General features: G+C 38.8%; 1 protein-coding gene across 1 annotated transcript; it reads left to right on the forward strand.

Moving 5' to 3' along the window:
* Window positions 1–492: 492 nt before the first annotated feature.
* On the forward strand, window positions 493–23,841 carry LOC118336334 (lysophosphatidylcholine acyltransferase 1). The gene is made up of 14 exons (XM_035672960.1): window positions 493–974; window positions 6,936–7,075; window positions 7,864–8,078; window positions 11,161–11,273; window positions 11,780–11,840; window positions 12,423–12,481; window positions 15,407–15,441; window positions 16,450–16,504; window positions 16,830–16,912; window positions 17,544–17,669; window positions 18,378–18,531; window positions 19,063–19,161; window positions 19,714–19,855; window positions 20,080–23,841. The coding sequence occupies exons 1-14, from the start codon at window positions 852–854 to the stop codon at window positions 20,307–20,309; spliced, it is 1,635 nt and encodes a 544-aa protein (XP_035528853.1). The 5' UTR covers window positions 493–851; the 3' UTR covers window positions 20,310–23,841.
* Window positions 23,842–23,847: the final 6 nt, after the last annotated feature.

Below are 23,847 nucleotides of genomic sequence, written 5' to 3' on the forward strand. Positions count from 1 at the left end.
TCATGTATATTTACCTGTATTAACCCTTTCACTCCCTTTCCATTTAAACTGTGTACAATTCAGCGTGTGCAAGTAATGGTAAACATGACAACAATCAGCAACCATAAGTAGATTTTTGTTATTATTATTTTATTCATTTATTTATAATGTATGTATTTGTAGTGTCCTGTCAGACTATGGGTGGGACATCTTTTCTCTATAACACAACACAGCACTGCAATAATTCCTAGTCCAGTTAATGGTTACACCACTAAGACATTTTTATTTATTAAAAAAAAAAAAAAACTCACATAAGTTTCAAAATATTTGACAGTAAGGATATTGTATAGGTTTACGTAAGCCTATTTTGTACAGGAGTTGCTGCCCTCGGCTCACAGAAGACCAAACACTGCAAATCTGTGCTGTTTTAGAAATTACGATGCTTTGGAGGGTTATGAAGGCAGCATCACATCGTGCTAAACACTGGTGTGGAAACGAAGGATGTGCCCTGCGCATGCGCCCTGCCTCAGCAGAGGAATCGTGGCTCTGTTAGCATCCAGAGCTAGCAGCGGTCTGGTTGGGGGGGAAACACGGTGTGGAGGTAGTCGTCCTGCGCACTGTAGCCAGAAAGATATCGGCGACTTCAAATATCCCCAGCTAATCCTTGAGCTAACCATTATCCCTCCATGCTGTCCGGGAAAGAAAGATAACAGTAATAACCCTGCACTGCCACCTCAATTAGCCACCGTGCAAGACAGATAAGGGGGACTGCGTTTTTCGCGAGGAGTCTTCCTTTCAGGCAGAAACCAGTTTTTCTGTTTTGAATATTAAGAACATAGCTGCAGCCTCGACTAACGTCCCTCCTCGTAAGAATGAGGTTGCCGAGTAACAGGCAATGTGCGGTGGAAGGAGATGGAAAGAAGATGGACCAAGCTCCTCCGTTCAGAAACCCTTTTGTGCACGTCTTGAAATTCACCCCTCTGGAAAAGGCAAAGGTAAATTAATGTTTGTATGCGAATGATTTACTCTTACAGACACTCGTGAACGCGCTGTTTGGTAGTTAAGGAGAGCATTGAGACCGTAGTGCGACACATTGGAGACGCTGTCACCCACCATCATTTAACTTGGCAGTTTTGTCCTCATTGCATGTAACGTTAGTCAGCTGAGCTAGGGTTAGCTATCAGGCTAACAGTAACGTTAGCTACATACATGTTGCTTTCTTCCTCGGTCCTGGTTGGCTTGCTGCCTTCCTTTTAATGCTGCTGTGAAGGGCTGAGAGTCTTTTTTTTATTTTTTATTTTAAATGGTTGTTAAACTGTAGCAACTGCACGCATTTCATACGTTTAATATATAAAACGTGAAAACCAACCCTTCTCACCCAGGAATCTGCTAAACAAGCCACTAAAATGAAATACAGCTATTGGAGCATGGCCGCCTGTTCAGGGTGGGCCTAGCTTGTTGCTCTTTAACTGTTATCACAGCCATTAGAAACGTTGTTGTCGGGTAGCTTTTGTCAAAATGTCACGTTTTTGCGGGAGCAGTTGAATGTGGCATTTATTGAACAGGGCGCTGTTTGCTAGCTTCCCTTGCATTTTCTTCACGCTTTGTTGCTTACCGCGGTGCGTCCCACTCCACCAGCAACCAACACGTGTGGATGTGGAGGGTGGGGAATGTGATGGAGAACTGACAGTCATGTTCATTTCCCCCCCCTGTCTATAACTTAGATCCCCCTCCCTCCTTCCTTCCTGTTGCTGTTTAAGTTACCAGGTGTTTGCCAATCTCGTTTAAAATAAATGAGTGGATTGATTCAATATGACAATATATTTTGCAGCACAGAACAGATATGCAGCCCAGCTCTCCCTCATTGCTGTTGATAATCAGATTTAGAGCTTCCAGGCTTCACTGCTAAAGGTGTTAACTTGCAGGCTACTTCTAGCCACTGGTTAAATATACTTGAGCTTCATTGCCCAAACACTAAGGAAATGTATCATTGGGGATGCAGCCTGCAGGGACATTACAAGGCAGTCCTTTGAAATGTGTCTTTATCTGATTGATATTGCAGGTATGATGAAAAATATTGGAACATGTGGCATTCTGCACAGATGCAAGTAACCTCCACTCATCATGTGTATGTGTAGGCACTGCGTTGTCTCGTTCTCTCAAACTAGGGCTGCTTATAAATTTGGAGACAGATGCGGGGCCTTTGTAGTTCACCTCATATGATCTCTCTGAATAGCTTAAATAGTTACAGAAGTGAGTGTGTTCAATGAAATACACATTTATAAAATAACACAAACATATATAAATATATATAGCCAGATATTTTTCTTTTGACCCTTTTCCAGCAGCGTGTATCTTGTATTTTTTTCTATTACAAAAAGTACAAAACAGTACGGCACATAAATTTTTTCATGTATTGACCACCAACACGGCTACCATAAAGATTAGTACATGTGGTATACTGTAAAGTATTATTGGTGTGGAATTGGGACAGAGCTATCAGCTATCAGAGTTAAGTCGAATGGGAGGGCCTCATTTTTATGAATGGTGCTGCTCTGGCATAGTGGGTTTAAGTATTTTGTTACAAATAAGAATAGTGACCTAGGGAGGATCACAGAAATGTCTTTCCTCCCGGCCCATTTGACAGAGACTGAGGGGAAACAAAGTAGACTGTCACGTGGACCAAAACCAAGGGAATGTGTAGGTTTGAGGCTTTCTCCTAAAGGGCTAACATAATAAAGTCGGGGACATTATTAATGGAGCGTTAAGCTTAGCTTATTCATTTAGACCTATTACTATCTATTGCTTTAAAAGCTTGTTCGCCACACTTTGTGAATATATATGCACATTAAAATGTAGACAGCTGTTTCAAATATAATGGCCAAATATTACACACGACTCCCCCACGTTTCCCTACAGTGGTATTTCATTGTCATGTCCTTGCCAACAGCCATTCCATTTTTGTAAGCATACATGTGTTGTAACTGTACATTAAAGCAGTCAGAGAGGATATGTGCTTAAAACTTGTTTCTTGCAAACACTAAATGCCGACCCAAGAGTAGGTCCTGAAGTGATGGAGTTGAGTTGCCTAGTTGTGAGAAGAACTGCTTCCAGCATGTTGCGCTGGTCTTTTGCATCCACAGCAACAGCAGGCTGCAGTCTCATCCGAACCTCTGGAGACTACTAGAGCAAAACGAAAAGCTGTGCAGGAATGTGCAAAATCTACCAGTTGGTTTACCTGGCAGACATATTTTATACTAAATAAAGAATAAATAAAGTAGGCTATGGAATAGCCTAACAAACTCTGTGTGTAATCTTTTTCGATCTTGTCGATTAATTCATAAATTATTTGATTTGCTTTTTGTTGCACTTGCAGTGGTGTGGCGAGTGTGAGCCTCTCTATGGCTTTCTGTCCCACCTGTGACCAGCAGCTCAGCCCCTCCCACAGCACGTTCTTCTTCCTGTGGCATTTAACGGCCGACTACAGTATTTGTAGGTGTAGATACTGCGCCGGCAGAACTGCATCCTTGGTACCTGCGGTGCTGTAGAAATAACCTTTGGTATTGACTTGGTACCAAAGTATTGGTTCTCGTGACTAGTTACAGTTACTGTAATGAAACCTATGAATAGGTTTTAGGGTGTTATTGTTGTGTTGTGTTGTTTTTGTTGTTGCAGTGGTTTGCCAAAGACGGATAAAGTTGTCTCCAAATAATATCTTTTCATAAGAAAATAATTTTGAGCTATATTTTTATTTCCCTTCACAGTGCCCACTGAGAAGGGTAACACATTGTTACAGGCACAGATACAGTTTGTGGGATTAATGCATGCCACAAGAGTATTCTTGGTGTTAGGCTACGGTACTGCCTGCAAGTGTAGACTAAAGGCCTGAAAACTAATCGGCTGTTGCTGAATTAAAGACAATCCTATTTGTAACATGCCAAATTGGCATTGTTGTTCACAGTGCAGGAGCCTCTGCAGTAGACCATAACACTGAGAGGAAGTGGAGACCTTTCACTTCTTTGCTAACATGTGACTTTTAGTTGTTTCTGTGACATCGGGGGTTGTCTGTAAATCTTGGAGCCACCGTGGATACTTGCAGATACTAATTAGTAAGCCATACTGTAATTCAGTAGCCTGACCTTTCAATCCATATAAAGATGTTCTTGCAGTTTTTCACCTTGGTGAGCTAATTAATTGATTAACAGAGTTGATTGGCGTAGACATAATGTGAGAAAATCTCGCTGTGTTTCTGTTACTGATGTAAGTGTATCATCAGACATTCCAGTCCTAATCTAGTTTTAAAACCTAAACGTTGGTAAGGTGTCAGAGGGCAAGCTGGTAATGTTAAAGTTAATTTAATTCCCAGTATAGCTTTGACAAGCCTAATTTACATTCCTTGTGTGATTTATTGGGGAACCCCACAAAGACCTAAATCTGTTTTGATCCTGGCAAAGCAGCAGTGAGTCAATAGCTTATTCCCACACTCCATAGATCAGTATTTCTGTGGATTGGCAGCGAAAGTGGGCAACTGATGTGTTCCTCACAAGAGTAGACATACATATTTATCAGACAGAATTCTAAGGTGCAGTCTGCCAGATTTAATGCCCAGGATGGAAAAGATTCAATAATCCCTGTTATTGTGTCAATAACTGACTCGCAGTATTGCTTGCCATTGAGACCTGAGTGTGTGGTTAAAGTAAAGCCTTAAAGGTCTCTACTATAAACTCACCTTTTTTGGTTTCCTGTATGATCTTGTAAGCCTTTTAAACTCGTGGATGTACACCTTTTTTTTTTTTTATCTTAACTCTTGCAAGCCCACAAAATATAATCATTCTATCCACTAATTAATTATTGAAATATCCATTCTGTTTTATATGCCTAGTAGCTACTCATAACAAGCGTACCAATGAGCTTGAGAAACTGAACACTGCTGCAGTCTCTCTCTGACCTTAAACACAGTCAAATGAGGAAATTGTTCAGCCTGGTAAGAGTGAAAGATGTACATTTTGAAAACAGGAAGCTTGTACACAGATCTTAACTAGCACTACAAACGTTACAGTTTAAGCTCTCTGTCAGATTTTTATTTTATTTGGCACAGCTTCCTTTACAGTGTGGATTGAGTCAAGGAAAGTCAATAAAATCAGACTGATAGCCTGGTTTATGACCATGGTTGCGTGTTTGTTCATAGATGGAAAGAAGGTACGATAATTGGCTAGCAGCTACATGATGGGCCACAGGCCTTGAAAAGCAATAGCTTAAGAAGCCTTGGTTTGATTCAGAAAAAAAAGAATACACATGTAGGCGGCTTTGAGGTCAGTGTGAAACTGCCATTGAAACGGCCTGCATTCACACACAGGACCCACTCTCCTAACCATTGTTAGCAAATGCAGAGTGGTTGCAGGGTCTTCATCATCAGTGTGGCGATAATAACAGACCGGTAACATCTGGTTCACAATTTACTGAAATTGTTGGTTTCCACTACAAATGACTACACCTTGATTAGCTAGCCTGTGATTTTGATATCAAGAAGCCCAAGTTTATTTTTCCTTGGCAGCTACAGTGTGTACTCGAACCTATTATGAATATAATCGGGCTCAAATCCCCTTTTCTGGACGTATCGCCTGTGATCACGTGCTGTGTGGTCTGTGTGCCCTGTGTGTGTGGTGTGCTGCTGTGTGTGTGTGTGTGGTTATTTTGCTTTCTCGTTTATTTTTAAGAACGTGACAAGCCTTATGGCATGAATTTAGTAGTACCTGAGTTCACTCTAACTCCTAAATAACCCCTCTGCTTTTGTAGCATTGCCTTTATTTTAATTCTAAGTGACATTCATGCATTCTCATGCTTTGAGTCTGAATAAATCTTTTAACAAATGCATTATACAGTGGATCTAAAGCATTCCCAGCAAGGCCTGTTTTATTATAGAAAAAAAGTACTGGTACTTAGTACACAGTTGTTTGTTCTTTCTTGTGCAAAGCTGTATACTTGATATTTGTATAAAATGAGAACTATGTGTGGTGGATGTGTATAATTAATTCATGTATCTTAAGAGGATCTTGGGAAAGTAACCAGTTAGGAGGACTATGAAATTGGACAAAAAGTGGGGTGGTGTGCCACTGCAGTAACAGTTGTAAGATTAGTAATGTCATTCTGAAACCGCCCCACCCTAAACCCAACAAAAGACATCTCTAAATGTAGATTATACCATCATAGTGTAGACATGGTTAATTCTCAGTGTATCTGTTTTTGGAAAAGAAGAACATGTGTAACAGTTGTTCCTGTAAGACTAAGTACTGTCCAACTAGTCTCCAAAAGGTTCTGCTGCTTATTGTTTATCAGTAGTTTAACAAGCAAGCTTTAAATTGATTGATTTAAATTGACTACACTGTCAGATTAAAACTCTCTCTGGATAAGATAGACCTCATGCGCCCCAGTAGTGGTTGCTATCAAGACAAATATTGACAGAAGATAAGCGCTGCTATCAGGGAGTCATAACAATCTGTAAACCATCACCATTGGCCCCAAACAATGAAGTGCCAGGTTTTATCAGAGCCTTCAAGAATGAAGAATATATGCTATATGTAACGTTGATATGATAACGTTTATGTATGTATGTGGCTATTGTCTCGTACACATAACATTTCCTGTAGGATCTCTGGTGTTTGGTGTTGCCGAGCTGCAGCTAACCACTGTGATCAGAGACATGCTAAAGGCCTGCTGTCCTCTGGGCTGCGTAGGACGGGTCCATAAGGGAAAAAGCCCCTCTTAGCTTTATTACATGTCGGACTGTAAACTGCATGCACTGTGTACTTTGTTTCTGATGTGGCTTCCTTTAATGTGTCTTTTTATAGATAGGATCGACTACGTTCTTGTTCTCTATGCTCTTGATGAAAAAATGTGTGTTGTTGGATTTGTTTTTTTAACCCTTTTCCCTTTCTCTTTTCCTTAATCTCTTACAGATTGCCATAATGACATTCACACTGTTCCCCATCCGTCTACTCATAGCTGCATTCATGATGCTGCTGGCTTGGCCTTTTGCCTTCTTGGCCTCAGTAGGGTGCTCAGAGACCACCGTTGAACCCCAGTGCCTCTGGAGGAGGTGGGTGCTTTGCTTTGCATATATATGTGTGTGTTTCTGAATTATAATTCTTAATTAATGTAATGTAATGTAGTGTAATGTACTCGACACTGACAATGATAAAATGCTATGGGCAGATAGCCATAAAAAACAATAATGCTTTCAGTATGAATAGAGAATCGCATAGCTCAAAAATTAGATCATCATTAACAATCAGTTTCTCAGTTTTAGGGAAAAAAGTAAACACAATGTGGTGTTAGATATCTCATTTTATTGAGTCATTCTTAGGCTTTGATAATTCAGTTTTTGCGTCCCCTGTCTCAGTCTTGTTTTCCGTACTTCCTGATTGTGTAATAGTCAAAGAAACTCCCACAGCAGCTACAGGTCTCCTGTTCTTGAACACTTAAAATACCACCTGAAAGGTTAATGAACATGCATGTGAATAATAATTTTTATAGGAGACGTGGGAGCATAGATGATGCTTGTAATTTAAATGTGTGGGTAAGTTGGTGAGAGAAGAAATCAAGAAAAAAACAAAAACACAAGTGGTTAGCAACCAACAACCAATATATGGATATGAGTATTAATAGTTTAGGATACCAGATAACATTGTGTCCTGTTGGGCTTGAGCATGCAAACCACTCAACAATATTTAGTCAAATTCAAGGTTTTTTTCAGTTCACACTGTGAGGTTAGCAATCCCACATGTGCACCTGTGCATCCATCATATTATCCAATGTAGGACATTTCATCCCCATCCACAGTTTAAATGAAAAGCACCCCTCACTAATGCATGTTATTGTTTCCAGATTGGTGGACATAATTCTGAAGATCATCATGCGGGTCATGTGGTTTGCGGGAGGTTTCCATTGGATGACTGTGAAAGGGCGAAGGGCATTGCCTGCAGAAGCACCCATCCTCACCCTGGCACCCCACTCTTCGTACTTTGATGCCATCCCAGTCACGATGACAATGGCTTCAATTGTCATGAAGGCAGAGAGCAAGGATATACCTCTCTGGGGCAGTAAGTAACACATACAATGATATATTGCTGTCATTGTTACCTCTATGACTATGACCTATATTTTGAGGGAGAGAATACTTAAAGCCTAAAAGACTCCAGTCTAAAAAAAAAAGTGGTCTTGATTCATCATGACAGCATCTGACAGCAAGAATCTATTTGACCAAAGTACAGAATGTCGATGCATAGACTCAGTTTTTACCCAGGCTTCTCCAGGGAAGGTTAAGTATATACAGTAAGCACCTTGTGTTATGATGTGCTCTGAGGCAGGCAAAGCCACTTTGTAAAGGGCAGGTCACAACAGTTCCTCTGAATTTGCTGCTGTATCAGTAAAGGGGATTGCCCAATCTACTTTGCAGAATTCTTTTACTCGAGTTGAAGCCAAATACGGCTAATTTCTTCAGCAGTAGCAGACAAGGAAATGTGTATACACACACACACACACACACACACACACACACAAAAATACTCACTCCTTGCTGTAGTGGAAGCAGAAGTTATTTTCTAAGACCTTTTGATTTGTCAGCTCTGACTCAGCAAGTTAATTCTGTGAAACGTTTAGATTCTTTTATCTTCAGTTTTGCAATGTTGTGATATAGTCCTGATGACACTTTTAAAGTCAAAAAACCACCCATTGCTAATGTTCCTCTCCAGATAAATGATCACACTGAGACTGATACAGGAAAATAATTAATAGTAACTCACAGCATTCTTAAAATACTGCTTCAATTCTGAACCTGAACCAGAAAAAAAATAGTTTTATTATGTCACTAAGGTGGAGAGCATGGAGACTGAAATCTTGCCTGAACCTGTTTTAACCTGCATCTCTCACTTAGTTCCTACTAATCTATTTATTCATGTCAGAGAAGATGGTATTTAGTTTTTTGGTTGTTGTGTTATTACCACTGCCAGTGATGGATCCCACCAAGCAGCAGAACCAAGATAGCTAACTGGAGCTATTGTCTATGCACCACCTAAGGCCATGTGCAAAGGCCAAGTAGGCCTTGCTCAGTTGCAGTCAGTACACACACCAGTGTAACATCAGATCCTATTAACTAGCTTACAAGTTCAGTTACCTTTCTTGTTGCCAGTTTAGGTATTTGTTCTTATGTGCTTGGCAGCAGGATATACAGTAAAAGGCTGTGATGAGTTATTTTAGCCCTACTCTCTCCTCCTCCTGCTCTGCCTATTAAGTCAGTAATTAGCCTCTTTGTTACCTCCAGGCTGAGTTAAACTTTCCATTTACTCTAGCTGTACTTGTAGGACACACTTGCATATTGTCATTATTGTCAGCAACATGCAGTCAGCTCAGATGATGTTTTGAAGCAAGCAAAGGAGCATAAACACTGGATACCACTTTTGTTACAGTTTATTTTTGGTGTGCCCGGACCGTGTACACTGAGCTGTCCTGAAAATGTTAAAAGGTTATCCACTAATATCGGTTCCAACTTTAGTTTGAGTTGTCCTGTTGGCCTTGCAGGAACCAGGCACCAATGTCTGGCCAAGCAAGTGGAATCCAGAATAAGCATTAAGAGCTGATCAGCCACAGTGACGTGTGTAGAGTGTCTCTCAGGGTACTAGCTAGAGCCCTAATCCCTTCCTGTCGGCAGACAGCTCACAGTTAGAATCAATTTCTTCTTTTCATGGACTCACTCTTGTCTTTCTTCATCTTATTTTATCATCACTTTCCTTAACTTGTTGTGACTCTTTCTTTCTGACAGTCTCAGGGCTACCAGGAACACTGCTCTTTTTAATTTTAGATTGTATTGATAAAGATGGGATGTAGAAGAAAATGCTTCCAGTATCTATAAAACCCCTGCAAACCTAAGCCTTTGTCTGATCACAGGTTTCATTTCCTTGCCATTTTTGCCTTTGTAGTTCAGCTATGCTTAACAGGTCTCAGATCCAAGAGACATCAACAATCCATGCCTTGCATATTGTTGCAATGTCATTTAGTTCTCTTTTCACAATGTGCTAACTTTTTGTCCATTGCATTACTCTGCTTGTCTGATCCCTAATAAGGTGTTTATGTTCTTACACAATCAAGTGTCTATGCTATGGGAGGTGAAATTAACAGATTGTGTTACTCCAGTGACAAAACCTTTAACAGGTTGTCACATTGCTCTAGAGGAAAAAATAAAGTTGTATTATAGTGTAGTGGTGAGTGGACTATTATGGGTACATGGTTATTTCAAACAGTCTGACTTAGAAATCAGGTTGTTGCAGCTGTGTTTTGTTGTAAAAATTGTCTCTTGTCTATTTCAGAAAAATACAAAAATGTACAAAAAAGAAATTACATTGAGATATCATCTAGCCCCACAGTACAGCTGAGTTTACATAAGCACATTTAACTAATAGCAATCTATGTGGATTTAATCTATTGATGGTCAACAATTTTTGCATTAGAGGGCGACTGTATGTATAAATTTATGGATTTCAGTTTTAAATTCTTAATAGTTAATCATAATCAGCTTAGCCAGCAGCTTCAGATGAGCCCATTCTGGCCTAATCACCCCACTGGCCTCTGAAACCTTGACCGGATTGTCAGCGTTGCAGCTGGAACTACCTTATTCCTAGCCTGTAATTACAATCTTGCATTTGTAATCATTATGTGAGACTCATCTAACTTATGTGAGGAACACATGACCATGTGTTAAAAACAGAACATACATCATCTAAATAAGACAATGTTGACGCTTTTTAACACATGTACTTCTACTTTCTACTTCTTCAGCACTGTGCAGCGCTGTTGTGGAGTGAACACGATTTAAGTGCTTCGTTTAAGGACACCATTAGAGCGTGGCCAACTTTTCTTAGGCAGCACAGTAATGTGTTTATGCTACTGAATGAATTGCTTTAAAATTCAGATCATAATGTTCATTGAAAATATTTATTGTTTGAGGCAAATAAGATGTCTCTATAACCAGCCTGAGGGAACCAAGGGAAAAGGTCTTAGTCAGAGTACCCGTACCAGTAGATAAAGATCATGCAGAGACGTTTTAGCTGCTTGGCTGTCAAAAGAAAGGAAAAAAAGTCTCCGTATTTATTTGTATTTTCTCTACTCTTTCCCTGCTTTTGCTTCTAGCTTTGATTAAGTACATCAGACCAGTGTTTGTATCACGGTCAGACCAGGACTCCAGAAAGAAAACTGTGGAGGAGATCAAACGCAGAGCCCACTCTGGAGGGGAATGGCCTCAGGTAAAGGAATGGAGATTTTTGTGCAACCCTACAAAAAAAACATGTATAACTTGCATGTGTTTGTGGGCACATGTACACACAACAGCATCTGATTACAATATTAATACACTTTATTTGAATGTTTGTACGACTTTCTGCTGAACAAAAGGACAACAATATTACCATCTTGAACGTTTTAAAACTTTGATACACTGACTAGTTTTTATTTAACCAAGCCAATTTAAAATCAAATGCAAACATTTTATCTGCACAAAAGACCTATAAGGTTACAACCGTAACCATGTTTCTCTGATAGCATGAGTGATGTATGGACATCCCTGAAATGGAAAAAGCTACAGACAAATGGACATTTTACTAGTGTGTTGCAGAAAACATTGTTAACTAAGTGTGCATCTGACTTACAACAACTTGCAACATAATGCAAGCGCACAATACATAAATGACACGTTCTTAAAATGCTTTTTAAAATTTTTTTTTATATGTGAATCATTCCTACTTTCCTACAGATCATGATTTTTCCAGAGGGAACATGCACCAATAGATCATGCCTAATCACCTTTAAGCCAGGTAAAGCTTTTCCATCATCGTTTTTTCTCTTATTTAGCTTTCCTCTCTTTTCCCTCCTCTGGAGTCACGCTGCCAGCTGTTTACTCATTGCATGCACTGATATTTCATACTCAACCTGGTGGGCATAATGACTTATTATTTAAATAAAAATACACATTAAAATAATGCCCGCTTTAGCCTTAAGTATGTTGTTTGATTTTAATTGTTGAGAAATAACAGCTAAAATCCTTGTTGGCATTCCTAAGGTTTTAATTATGACATGAATGTTTCAATCTAAGTTTAACCTGATGCTGAAAGATAAACACCTCTGATATACAAACGATAAATGGGTAATAATAGGGTTGCATAATTTGCTGTATCTCTTGCTGATGGACTTAATTTGGCAGATTTATGCAAATAAGTGCATTTATATTTCTGAATTTGTTACAATGTTTTTGGCTGACAGTAAAATGTAATTATCGGATGCACTTTATCAAATGGGCAATTCATATTCCAATTTGTGTGCTTTTGCTTACCAATGTATGGTTTATGCAGATGTGTCAAATTTGAAATTCATCTTTTATGTCTTGTTCACTCTTGCAGGGGCCTTCATTCCAGCTGTACCAGTGCAGCCTGTGGTGATTCGTTACCCTAATAAACTGGTAAGATTGCTTAAAGCACAGCTTAATGTTAGCAATTATATAATTGTTTGGTATTGAAACTTTGTATTCAAACAGGTGGTAGATGGAGTGGGAGAGACTCAACACCTGTCTCCTTATTTACAAGTTAACTTTGTGACAAATTACAAAAATAATTGTTATAACAATGGTTTTCATAGATACTAGTCAGTGACCCAACATCTGCACGCTGATCCCCACCAACAATGCTCTTTTGTCCGGTCTTACTTTCATTTAGCAGATAGTAGCCTATCATACAAATTATTAGGGTATGTAGCAGGAACCCAACTATATCAACATAAATGAGATCCATGTTAAGGAAAATATAAAATCAAAACCTAATAGTGACAGTGGTTGGTGATTCAATTATATGGACATGCATTGGTAAAATGTTAGTGTTCTTAGTTCTATGATCAATTTGAATGGGCTTTATTGTGTGTGTGCCTGTATGTATATTATGCATGCCCTGTAGCCTGCTTGGCATCTGTCTCACTCAGTGGGTAGGTAAAGATCTTGCCGGTCACATGGTGGGAAGAAAGATATTGCAGATATATATAGTATCCATGAAGGAGAAAATGTTCTGAGTAATACAGAAGCATTTTGCAAACTCAGCAGAATCTCATACAGTACTGTGAGAACACTTTGTGTCGTGGTCATATTTTGTAGTTTTGCATACCTAGTGCCCTTACTTGCTGGCAGAGTGAAAAGTCAATGGTCATAGAGAGGGGGGGAGACACGATGTTGGTTAAATATGGGCAGCTGGTGGTGGCAGCTAGGGGTAATAATGATTAATGGTTGATCAACAATTTGCCAAACTAATTTCACTGAGAGATTCTAAGAACCCCTGCCGTATCAGTCCATGCCGACATTTTCAGGACCTGGACATAAAACCAAGTTTCCATACAGTTTGGATGCACCTTCCATAATGTCAGCAACAATGACTGCATAAGGGCCATCCATGAATGGCTTTTCATAGTTTACATGTGGGGAATGGTACAAAAGGTTTTGCGCCCTACTGTCGGGTGATGGGATTAAAACAGTGTCTGTTGGTAAATGAGCTGAACCTAAATTTAAAACCAAAGATAAATGCCTTGATATTTATTATTTATTTAATCCAGAAAAGCACAATCAGTGCCATCAGAAGTCACACTATATCTGTCTGCATGGTGCTTTGTTCACTGATAGACTGTGGCTGCTCACACTCCAGAGGTCCACAGATATCATGTGGGTCTGTAGTCTGTTTAAAGGCTTGGTAATCAGGTCGAGTATGGTAGTTATGTAGATACAACATGCCACAGGCATATAGGACCCGTGGCCACAGTAGCATTTCTGAGTGACTGTATTATTTTGTTTTATTTATGAATATCAATCATTTGCATCTGTTTATTTAATTTGTACTTCACAAATAGCCTTTGGCAATAATTATATAAAGGTAAAGCTTTAATTGAGAAGCTTGAGTTTCAAGTTTAAGCAACTTTGTGCTAGCCTACAGGAGTTTGTCAGCTTCCTTCACCACTACATTCAGTGTAGAACAATGGACTCTTCATTCAGTAGACACCTACTGGCAGGCCCTAGAGGCTGATTTAGTTGAAGTTGTTTCAGTCTGGTTAGGAGAAGAATTCAGTGAAGCATGCACAGCAACTTTCTGATAGCCTGACTGGGAATCTGGCTAATCGTGATATGATTCAGAAGGCAAGTCCAATGCATTGCCCAGGCTTGTTAGTGAGGCTGTGGAAAGCCAACTTCAACTGAGGACACTGTGAGAAGGGATTGTTTGAGGATCTTATGAATCCAGCAAACCCGTACCATCTTCTACTGGCTGAGGTAGTGCTTAGATGTTACGCAATATTTGAGGTCAGTTGCAGAAATCACAATTGTTACTAAAGTGAATGTTACTATGTTACATGCTCTTTAGTAACTCCATTTTTTGCAATAGTTTTTGCAAACACAGGTTTTCGTTTTAAGTTAAAAACATTATCTACAGAATCTGAAGAGGTAACAGCTATGACATTTTTAAATGTTTATATTGTATTTTACATTTATTTCATCTAGTTTGTATTTCTATTATGGTTTATATGTTTGATGGATGGATGGATGGATGGACAATGTATTGTGATGTATCTACTGAAATTAGAAAGCTAACCAGTTAGAAACTATTAGCTGTTGCCTTTAGTCCCTTTTTTTACGAAGAGAGGCGATAGCTTGCCGACAGACAGCTGCTAGCGTCGGGGTCCCCAGGCTACTGAGGCTGTGGGAGCACTAGAGAGAGACAAAAAAGGCAGACTTTCTTGAGGAATAAACATCTGTAGTCAGAGATGAGATGTTTACAGACGAGATGGAGTAGAGCCCAGAGTTTATTTTTTTAAACTTTTGAGATTGAAAAGCAGATTTAGCGTCACTCTTGCTTCCCAACCTGACAGTATCATTTTACAAATTTCCATCATCACGTAGTTATTTTTCCATTCTTTTCATCCTTTTGTTGCAATCAAATCACAGCAAAGTCTGTTTATTTTGGGTTCATACTGCTGTAATGATAGTAAGTGGGTTCCAAGTTACTGTGGATAAATAAACCGGTATGAGAGTTTGGAAAGTTAACTGTCAATGTTGGAGGATATTGCAAGGTTTATTACACATGTCCAGTTGTAAGCAGTCAGTGTCACGGCTTTAAGGGTGGAGGAGGTGAAATGCTACCCCCTATTGTTTTGGATCATGTGGCCAGGAATTCCACATTACTCCTTTAACACAAGTATGTTTCTGTTTAGGAGACCTGTGTGCTTACCCATGTGTACCACATTTGTATTTAAAATAACTCACACATTTAAACACCTGTTCTCATATTAAGGGCAAGAACAACTGTTTTTTATTATTTTGTATTTCTAATAATGTCTTGACTTCATGTACTTTTTATAGGACACAATCACATGGACGTGGCAAGGGCCTGGAGCGTAAGTACACAATTTCTTCATTTTGTATAAGGTTTATTTTGTACTTGCTGTTAAGTTACAGTTGAACACATATTTGTATTCTGTATATTTTTTAAAGTAAAATTCATTCTGTTAAAAAAAAAAACCCTATGTAAGCTCAAATATGCAAATATTGAAACTTGATATTATAAATAAATAATTCACTCATTCAGCATGCAGGGGCACGTCATCAACCACACTGTACAGGAAGATAATTATTATGACAATACAGTCTATAAATAAATCTACGAATACATTTCTGTAGGCTAGTGTGTGATAGTGATAGTGCCTATCTCCACTCTTCTCATGAAGAAGAATAATAATAATAATAATAATATTTTTATTTTTATGTATTAGATTTGTTTGTAACCAGAGCACAATGAATGGTTCTTAAATTACACTCACTATCATGTATCATAGTAAAGGTCATTGATTACATTCTACCTCTCAAGTGGAGGGTACTATTTTGGAAATGAACATTGTGGTCTGAACCAGAATCTCCACAATGAGATCTCAAATAGACTGGAAGCAGATTAGTTATGGCTGGAGGAAAAAGACTGTCCTTGTTATCAGTCTCTGTAGTTTCCTCAGAATACTATGTCCTGTTTTGGTTTAGCTTCCATCATTACGCTGGGTCTCTGCATGCAGTACACTTCCAAGCTCAGCTGAACAGAATTATAAAATGATTTTCTAACTAAAGGTCCAAAAGATATACACAAACTCAAGCATGTTCATATCAAGTATGTGTAAGAGACATTTCCTTCCTAATGGGTCATAGTACGTTTGATAGTATTACCACATTTACATACGTATTTATACCCTTTGCTCTGATGCTCTAAATTGAGCATGGTGCATATAAAGAGAAAAGTAATATAAATTATGACCTGTAAGTTTTGCTTATAAAATGAATAATTAAGCTGTTCAACTGTAAACTGTTCAAACTAAAGTGTAAAAAATGGGATTTACTGATGATGTCCTGTTATTATTCAGGTTTGAAATCTTGTGGCTGACACTCTGCCAGTTACACAACGAGTTTGTGATTGAGGTAAGTGTTCTCTACACATACTGCATACTGCAGTATTTACAGCACTTACTCCAGTTTTTCCCAAAACATGTGTGCAATATAAAAAGAGGCTCCCTATCCTTATCTTTTTATCTCAACAGTACGGACTCATAATTGTTCCCCCTTCTGTGTTTTAAGTATTCTTAATTTCATGCAAGGGAAAAAAATAGTTGTCCTCAATAAATGTAATATATATACTTGTAAATACATATACACATACTTTAATTAATATTTCCATGCATACATATATATGAAAAAATCTCTCTAACTTTTGCCTAATTAATCATCTTTGCCTCTCTCTCTGCAGTTCCTTCCTATCTACACACCATCAGAGGAGGAGAAAAGGAACCCTGCTCTCTTTGCTATCAATGTGAGACGTGTCATGGCTAAGTGAGTTCAAATTTATTGCTCATATGATATGTTGCAGTTCATCCTCTGAATATACAAAAAGCAGAACTGAGTTATTACTTAATACCTCATTTATGTTATTCACATAAAACCACCCAACGCAACATACCTTACGTTTGTTTTCTGTCACAGTAATTGAGAGAGTTCATCTCTTGCATAGATTGTTTAATGCCGCTTTTACATAGAGCAACAAGCAAGGGAAGACTGGTGTTTGCGGTTTCATCAACAAAGTCAGATTCTGTTATTTAGCCAAGGTTTCCCAAACTCTTTTCATAAACATTTTTTTTTTTGAGTATTAATCATATGTCAGTTCATTACTGTCATCCTGCTTTGAGTCTGACTCCTGATTTATTATTCACATTATATACTATCCAATGTTGATTCATATGGAGTTCATATAGACTCTCCCAGGCAGTGCTCAGGTTACAGTTACTACCTATGTTCTCATACACTCCCATACTCCTCTTCACCATTTTAACCCTAGAATGGGAAACTTAAGTTCTGCAGATGGACAAAAAAGTCTATTGGCTGCTACCTACTGAGCCTTAATCAATTTTCGTATTGATTTGCACATACTGATGTCCTGTCATTGTCTCCTCTGTGCTCTCCTCAGAGCCCTAGGGGTACCCATCACAGACTATTCATTTGAAGACTGCCAGCTGGCCATGGCAGAAGGCCAGCTGAGACTGCCAGTCGACACCTGTCTGCTGGAGTATGCCAAGCTCGTCAGGAGACTGGGGTGAGTCACTTAAACCTTCCAATGCAATGCTCCCACCAAAGAGAGCCAAAGAAGGGGCAAAAAGGTGAAACAGGGGCAAAATACTCACCTAACGCAGCTGGGACCCGGATTTAGTTTCTGGCAGTGGCATTTCGGCATGGTTTTGCATTCCAACAAACGCAACTGGTCATGTGCACGGGTGGGAAGGCAGTTGGGGATTGTGTCCTTGTCAGTGAGCTAGTGACTGGTTGGTCAGGTGCCTGCACAGGTGGGGATCTAGAAGGGGATAGTGTGAATCTCCACACGGTACAGTTTCCTGGTGAAACTCCTCTCTGGCACATAAAAAGAAGAACTGGCAATGTACATTGGAGGAGGTGCATGACTGTCTCCTCCCTCCCTGGTCCAACACTTGGCAGTGACAAGCACCGTGGACAGTGTAGAGGAGAGGAAATGGGGGAGGTGGTAGAAAACAGGGATGGAAAGAATGTAAATAGGATGGATGAAATACTGAAAACAATTCAATATAATGCAGCTTAACAAAGAAGTTAATGCAACTCCAGGTTACAGTCTTGAAAAGATCACTCACTGCTGTACTCACTGTATTGTTTTCATTTTTTTGCTTTTTTCTATCTTTCTGTCTTTATTTGATTGTAGCTTTTGTAAATATCCTTGTTGACATTATGGCCAAGTGATTAATTAAGATAAAGTGTCTTCCCCTTGCTGTCCCAGGCTGAAACCCAAGAACACAGAGAAGGTTCTGCAGGAGTACGGGAACAGAGCCAGGAAGCTGGAGGGACAGAAGCTGGGCCTGGATGACTTTGCTCAGTTCCTTGATGTGCCAGTTTCAGACATGCTGCGAGACATGTTCGCTCTTTTCGATGAGGTAAAGACGATGGAGATTTTTCACTCACAACCACGATAGCTCAGTAGTCTTCCTCAGTGACCATTACTTAGTAACGTTGTCTCTTTCTTCACGATGACTCTCACATTGTCATACTTGCATCCACTGCAAATATAGAACTGCAGTACAGTAATATAGTTGCAATATATAACTAAAGGTTTAGTATGTATGTAGTAAGCAATCTCCGCTTCAGTTTAGGACTTGAATTAACTGCAAGTTGTGAGTTGACAAAGTGCTTCTATAAAAACACTGACAAGCCTGGAAGCTGGACTGAATACAAGATGCTTTTTGTTGAGACTAATCACAGCACCTTGCTTTTCATTCTGGGATACATTTGCAGCATAGTACCCAAACAAACAATAAAGGTTTTATTGCAGTAATGTGTTCATGACCTAAACAACAATCAGCTGCAGCTCCTTGTGGGAAATAAATAAATAAGTAGTCTTGTTCACATCCTCTGTCTTCATCTTTCGTAACGTCTTGTTTTCCCTGTTTTTTTTTTTTTTTTTCCAGCACGAAGATAACTGCATGGATATAAGAGAATATGTGATAGCCTTATCTGTCGTATGCAGACCTGCCAGAACTCTGGAAACGATGAAATTGGCCTTCAAGGTATGTTCTATTTCAGATTTTACACTTCTCTAAACCACCAGGCAGAATAGAGTTTTCTGTGCTTGCTCAAGATCAGCATGACATTTGCAACATTAAAATGCCACTTACTGTAGGTTGTCTTGTGTTTTGCACTGCAGAGTGATTAAATTGCTCTTTCCATCATTAGTGTGTAGCATACTGACACATTAACACACACCTTTTCCCCATGTTCATGCCCAGATGTTATGCATTTCATTACATCAGATGAAGTGTGCTTTCATGGGTTATCATTGCAACCGATCTGTCGCTGTGGCTTCTTAGAAACCAAACCGCTCGAGTTTGAGTCGTCTTCATGTTTTCACTTGAATTGCTTCTCCTAATCCTTAAAGTTGAGCAAGTTCTCTGACCTTAGGGCTTACATTATATATAATACCACCAATTATTTCAGATAAAGGGCTCTCAGTTAACAGTTTAACCGGCTCTTAATCTGACAACCCTGTCAGTGTTATGTTTAGAAAAAAAAAAAAGAGAGAGAGATGGCATCAGCATTTCTTCCCATTGTATCTTCTCCAGATGTTTGAGGCAGAGGAGGACGGTGCCATCACAGAGATGGAGTTGGCAGTTATCCTGAAGACTGCTTTAGGAGTGACTCACCTCAGCGTGTCGCGTCTGTTTACTGCCATCGACAAAGAAGACACAGGGAAGATCACATTTGGTAAGACACCGAATAAAATAAATAAATATTTCTGTATAGAATATTTGATTTAATCTTTGCTTGGTCATAGGAGTAGTAGAAGTGGCCTTTTTCATCCTCTCATGTGGAGCACTAGATTAAAAAAACCAGGCCACTTCAATTTTAAGTGCAGTCTTTCTCTGGGCATTTTTTCAGGCTTTGTTTCATACCTCTGTGTCTGGCGCCCTCTTGTGGTCTTTCTACAGACAAGTTCAGAAGCTTTTTGGAGCAGCACCCGGACTTTGCTGAGGACTACCTGTACACAGAAAACACAGGCCTCCACAGCGGTCCCTGCCACCGTCACCAAACAAAGCCCAGCCTGTCTGTCCCGAATCTGCAAGGCACTGCCACCACCAAAACAGCTAACGGTATCTGCCCCGACTTCAGCCCCAACGACCATGGCACAATAGATGGACTCCTCAAGAAACACAACTAAAAAGGTTTAAACATGTAGTGGGGGAAAGAGACACCTCTCCTGGTGAGACGGTGTTGTGTAGGAAGGGGGGGCAGAGGGGCAGAGGTTAGTTAGTGACTTGTTTGAACAGTAAGGGACTATATTTCAGTAATCACAACTACAAAAATGAAGAAGTTTACCTTACCCTTTTTTTATTAGTATTGTGTCCATTAAACGTCAGAGGTTATTTTCAGCCTTGTAACAGTTTATTTTGTTGTAAATTCCCTCTTTTATTTTTCTTCTTTTTTCTTGTTTTTTCATAGCAAGGATCGTCAAAATGCCAAACACTGGCTGTTCCAGATACAATGCTTGAATACTTGAAGGGCAGGCACTTACAAAAATTCCTGGGGCAAATGTTTCTTTGATTTTATTTTCGTTTCCCTCCAACATAGTACTGACTGTGCATGTTTCTAACATGAGGGAAGCAAGAAAAAAACAAAAGCCCCGAACAGTGAAGTCAAATTTTTAGTGAAATCTGTTCTCCTTTTCTAATTATTTTTTTTTATTTGTAACTTTTATCTATTTTCTCTCTTTAATGGTAGCTGCCTTTTTTAACTGAAAGTGCAGAATGCATGGGCTCATGTTATTTTGAGCAGTATTGTGGATTATTCATTTAAAAAAGGAAGACCTGAGGGTACCAGTGACAATTGTGTGAGTACTCGAAGTGTTGAGCTACAGTAGCCACATTTGAGGTGAACTCAGGTCTTCGTGAGTTGACAGTCATCATTGCTACGAGCCTATCGTGTGTGGGAGACACATAAAATGATATATTTGATTTAGCTCAGGGTTTCAGTGACAAAAATGAAAAATTTAACTTGTATGATGTCATCATTTTTGACGCTCACTGGGTTATGCGCATGTCTTTATTTTCTCTCTGCCCAGTTATTCCTCATTCACAACTTCACCAATGTTATTAAATTCAAGTGTCTTTTTTTTTTTTATTGTTGAAATTACACAACGTGGACCAAAAATGCATTGGGTGATTTAACGTCACCCGTCTTGTTTGTACTGTCCTTTTCAGTCAGTGGTGTAATGGCGATATTTGGGGGGGGGGGATTCACAATGTGTAGCCACTGAAAGCACATTAAGTTAGGTGGCTTTGTTGGGTATTCTAAAGGCAAAGTCATACTACTTCCCTTTCTGCCTTACACTGCTAATTTTTTTTATCATTTCTACTTTTCACAACAGTCAGTCAGTCTGTTTCCTATTCCAGTGTGTGGGGACGGTAAACGGTGTAGTAATTTAACATTGGCCCCTTAGTAAGCTGTAAATTGGACCTTCATGCTATGTTTCAGACGTGCATGAGAGAAACTGTGTGCTGTTTTTATTCAGTGTTAGATTCAAATTTAATTTGAGGGAACTGGAATTGAAAAATATCCAACTGTGGTTTATGTCTTGTTTTCAAGTTTTTGCTAATGGTGGTCTAATTGGCGCAAAATTAGTTGTCACTGAATGTGATTTTAATTACTTCTTAGAACACTGACATGCAGCCTGTAACCATTTTAATGTGTTAATAATCACTGGCCGGGTGGGACTATGCTTTTTCGAATTTGATTATAATGAAGGAATACTTTCCAAAAAAAGAATTTCTTTTTCTCAAATCAGGCAAATAGTGGAGCTGTTTGTCAGCCCTTAAATTATTGATTTTAAGACAGTTATCTTGATTGATACTGGGAAGAAGAACTAAACAATTCTCCCCTAAATTTTGTAATTTGTCCTTCTTCGTTTTTTGTTTCTGAAGATCTGAAAATACAATCAACTTTTTGATGCTCATTTCAATCATTTGCCAACAAGTAATTGGCTTGTTTTCATCTTCTTGAAGTTTTCAGCACACAAAATAAAAAGAAAACATTAAAAAAATATAAAATGAAAGTTAGATTATGCTCTTCTCAAAATGCACAGTGCTTCACATCGTGTGTTTTTATTGGACAACTAATTGTTAAAGGGAATACCTCGGTTAGAATCTGTGTGTAGCCAGATGTACTCGGGATCTGTGCATTCGTGGTTTCATCTTTTGTTTATGGATATCGCATAAGGATTTGCAACTTTTTTTATTTTATTTTTTATTATTATTCTATAAGTTCATCATGTCGGTGAGCTTCACATTCCCACCACATTCATGACCATACTGTACATGAATCCACATTATGGCTTTCAGTGAAGCAATATTTCACATCTCCTAAGCCTTCTCAAGATGTATGCTTTTGAAGAGTTCTGATATGTATTTTGAATATTCCAAATGCAGGACATTTTGTGAATTTTTGATATACGTATATGAATGATTTTTATTTTCACTGCCATGACAAAGATCTGTGATCTTCTCTCCTCTGCAGATTGTATTGATGGTAAAAAATGAGCCACATTTTTTTTTTTTCTTTTGTATAATACTGCAGTTGTTTTGTGCTGTATTCCTCCTACACAGTGTAAAGTTTTATTGTTGTTATATTATTACTATTATCGCTGAGTTGACTGCTTAGAAACAAAATGCAGATTTCTTATGGAAACCGATAGCCTTGAATCTATAGAATTTTTATGCTAAAAAAGAGAATGTATAGACAATCTTGTCACAATCAGAAGCTACTCAAAGCGCTGATCTCCAGTGGACATTTTCCGAAGCAATCATGGTTTTCAAATGTACACTTTTTATCCTGTTTGAACCCTCTCTCCATTGACTTTTTTTATGTTTTATGTTTAAGCCGTGCAGGTTGAAATTGTGAGTGTGTCGGGCCTTGAGGTGATGTCTGCCACCACATGACGGGCCGCAATCGCACAAACACTGCAGACTGTATACACACACACACACACACACACAAAATAACACGTTCAATCACAATCCTTTAGTATTTCCCCCTTACTGCTTTTAAATTGTATGTATTTGTGCTTGCACTTTAGATTCTTTTCTTTATTTCTGTAAAGAAATGTCACATTGCTGTAAAGCATGGTAAGTTTGTAGGGTCAGTATTGCAGCTCCATTTTGTTAATATGAACGGTTTTTGCTTTCATATACTTGCTGCAATAATGGGAGCACAGAGGAAGTTAGGGATCACACATTAAAGGAGGCTGACCCTCGCCCTAAATTTAGTTTCGTACTGTAAGAATTAGTTTAAACCCACTTTTTAGACCTACTTTTCTGCCTTGTCTCAGGATTGTGGAAATTTTGTAGCTTGAAATGACTTTGTAAACTCGTAAGACTCGGCAACAACTTACAGATTTGAATTGTACCGTGGAATGGATAAGTATTTAATGTAATCCTAAGTGATGTGATTTTTACAGCAGGTGGTTAATTATACAATTCAGTCTGTATGTATGAGGGAAACCATACTGTTTTTGTACATAGGTGGGGAATATGATTGTGAATTACAACTGAAACAAAGAATTAATATTCAAGACCTGACCTAGAATGAAATGTATTATGCCACAGCAACCCCACATGCAACTGTGTTTATTTATTTTAAACAGAGATTTCCATTTGAACATCTGAAGGATGATATTATATTTCATCAGCAAGTCAAATATGTAC

This window comes from Morone saxatilis, unplaced genomic scaffold, assembly GCF_004916995.1.
Source record: "Morone saxatilis isolate NCDOM2014 unplaced genomic scaffold, NCSU_SB_2.0 Contig24, whole genome shotgun sequence".
Lineage (NCBI taxonomy): Eukaryota > Metazoa > Chordata > Actinopteri > Moronidae > Morone > Morone saxatilis.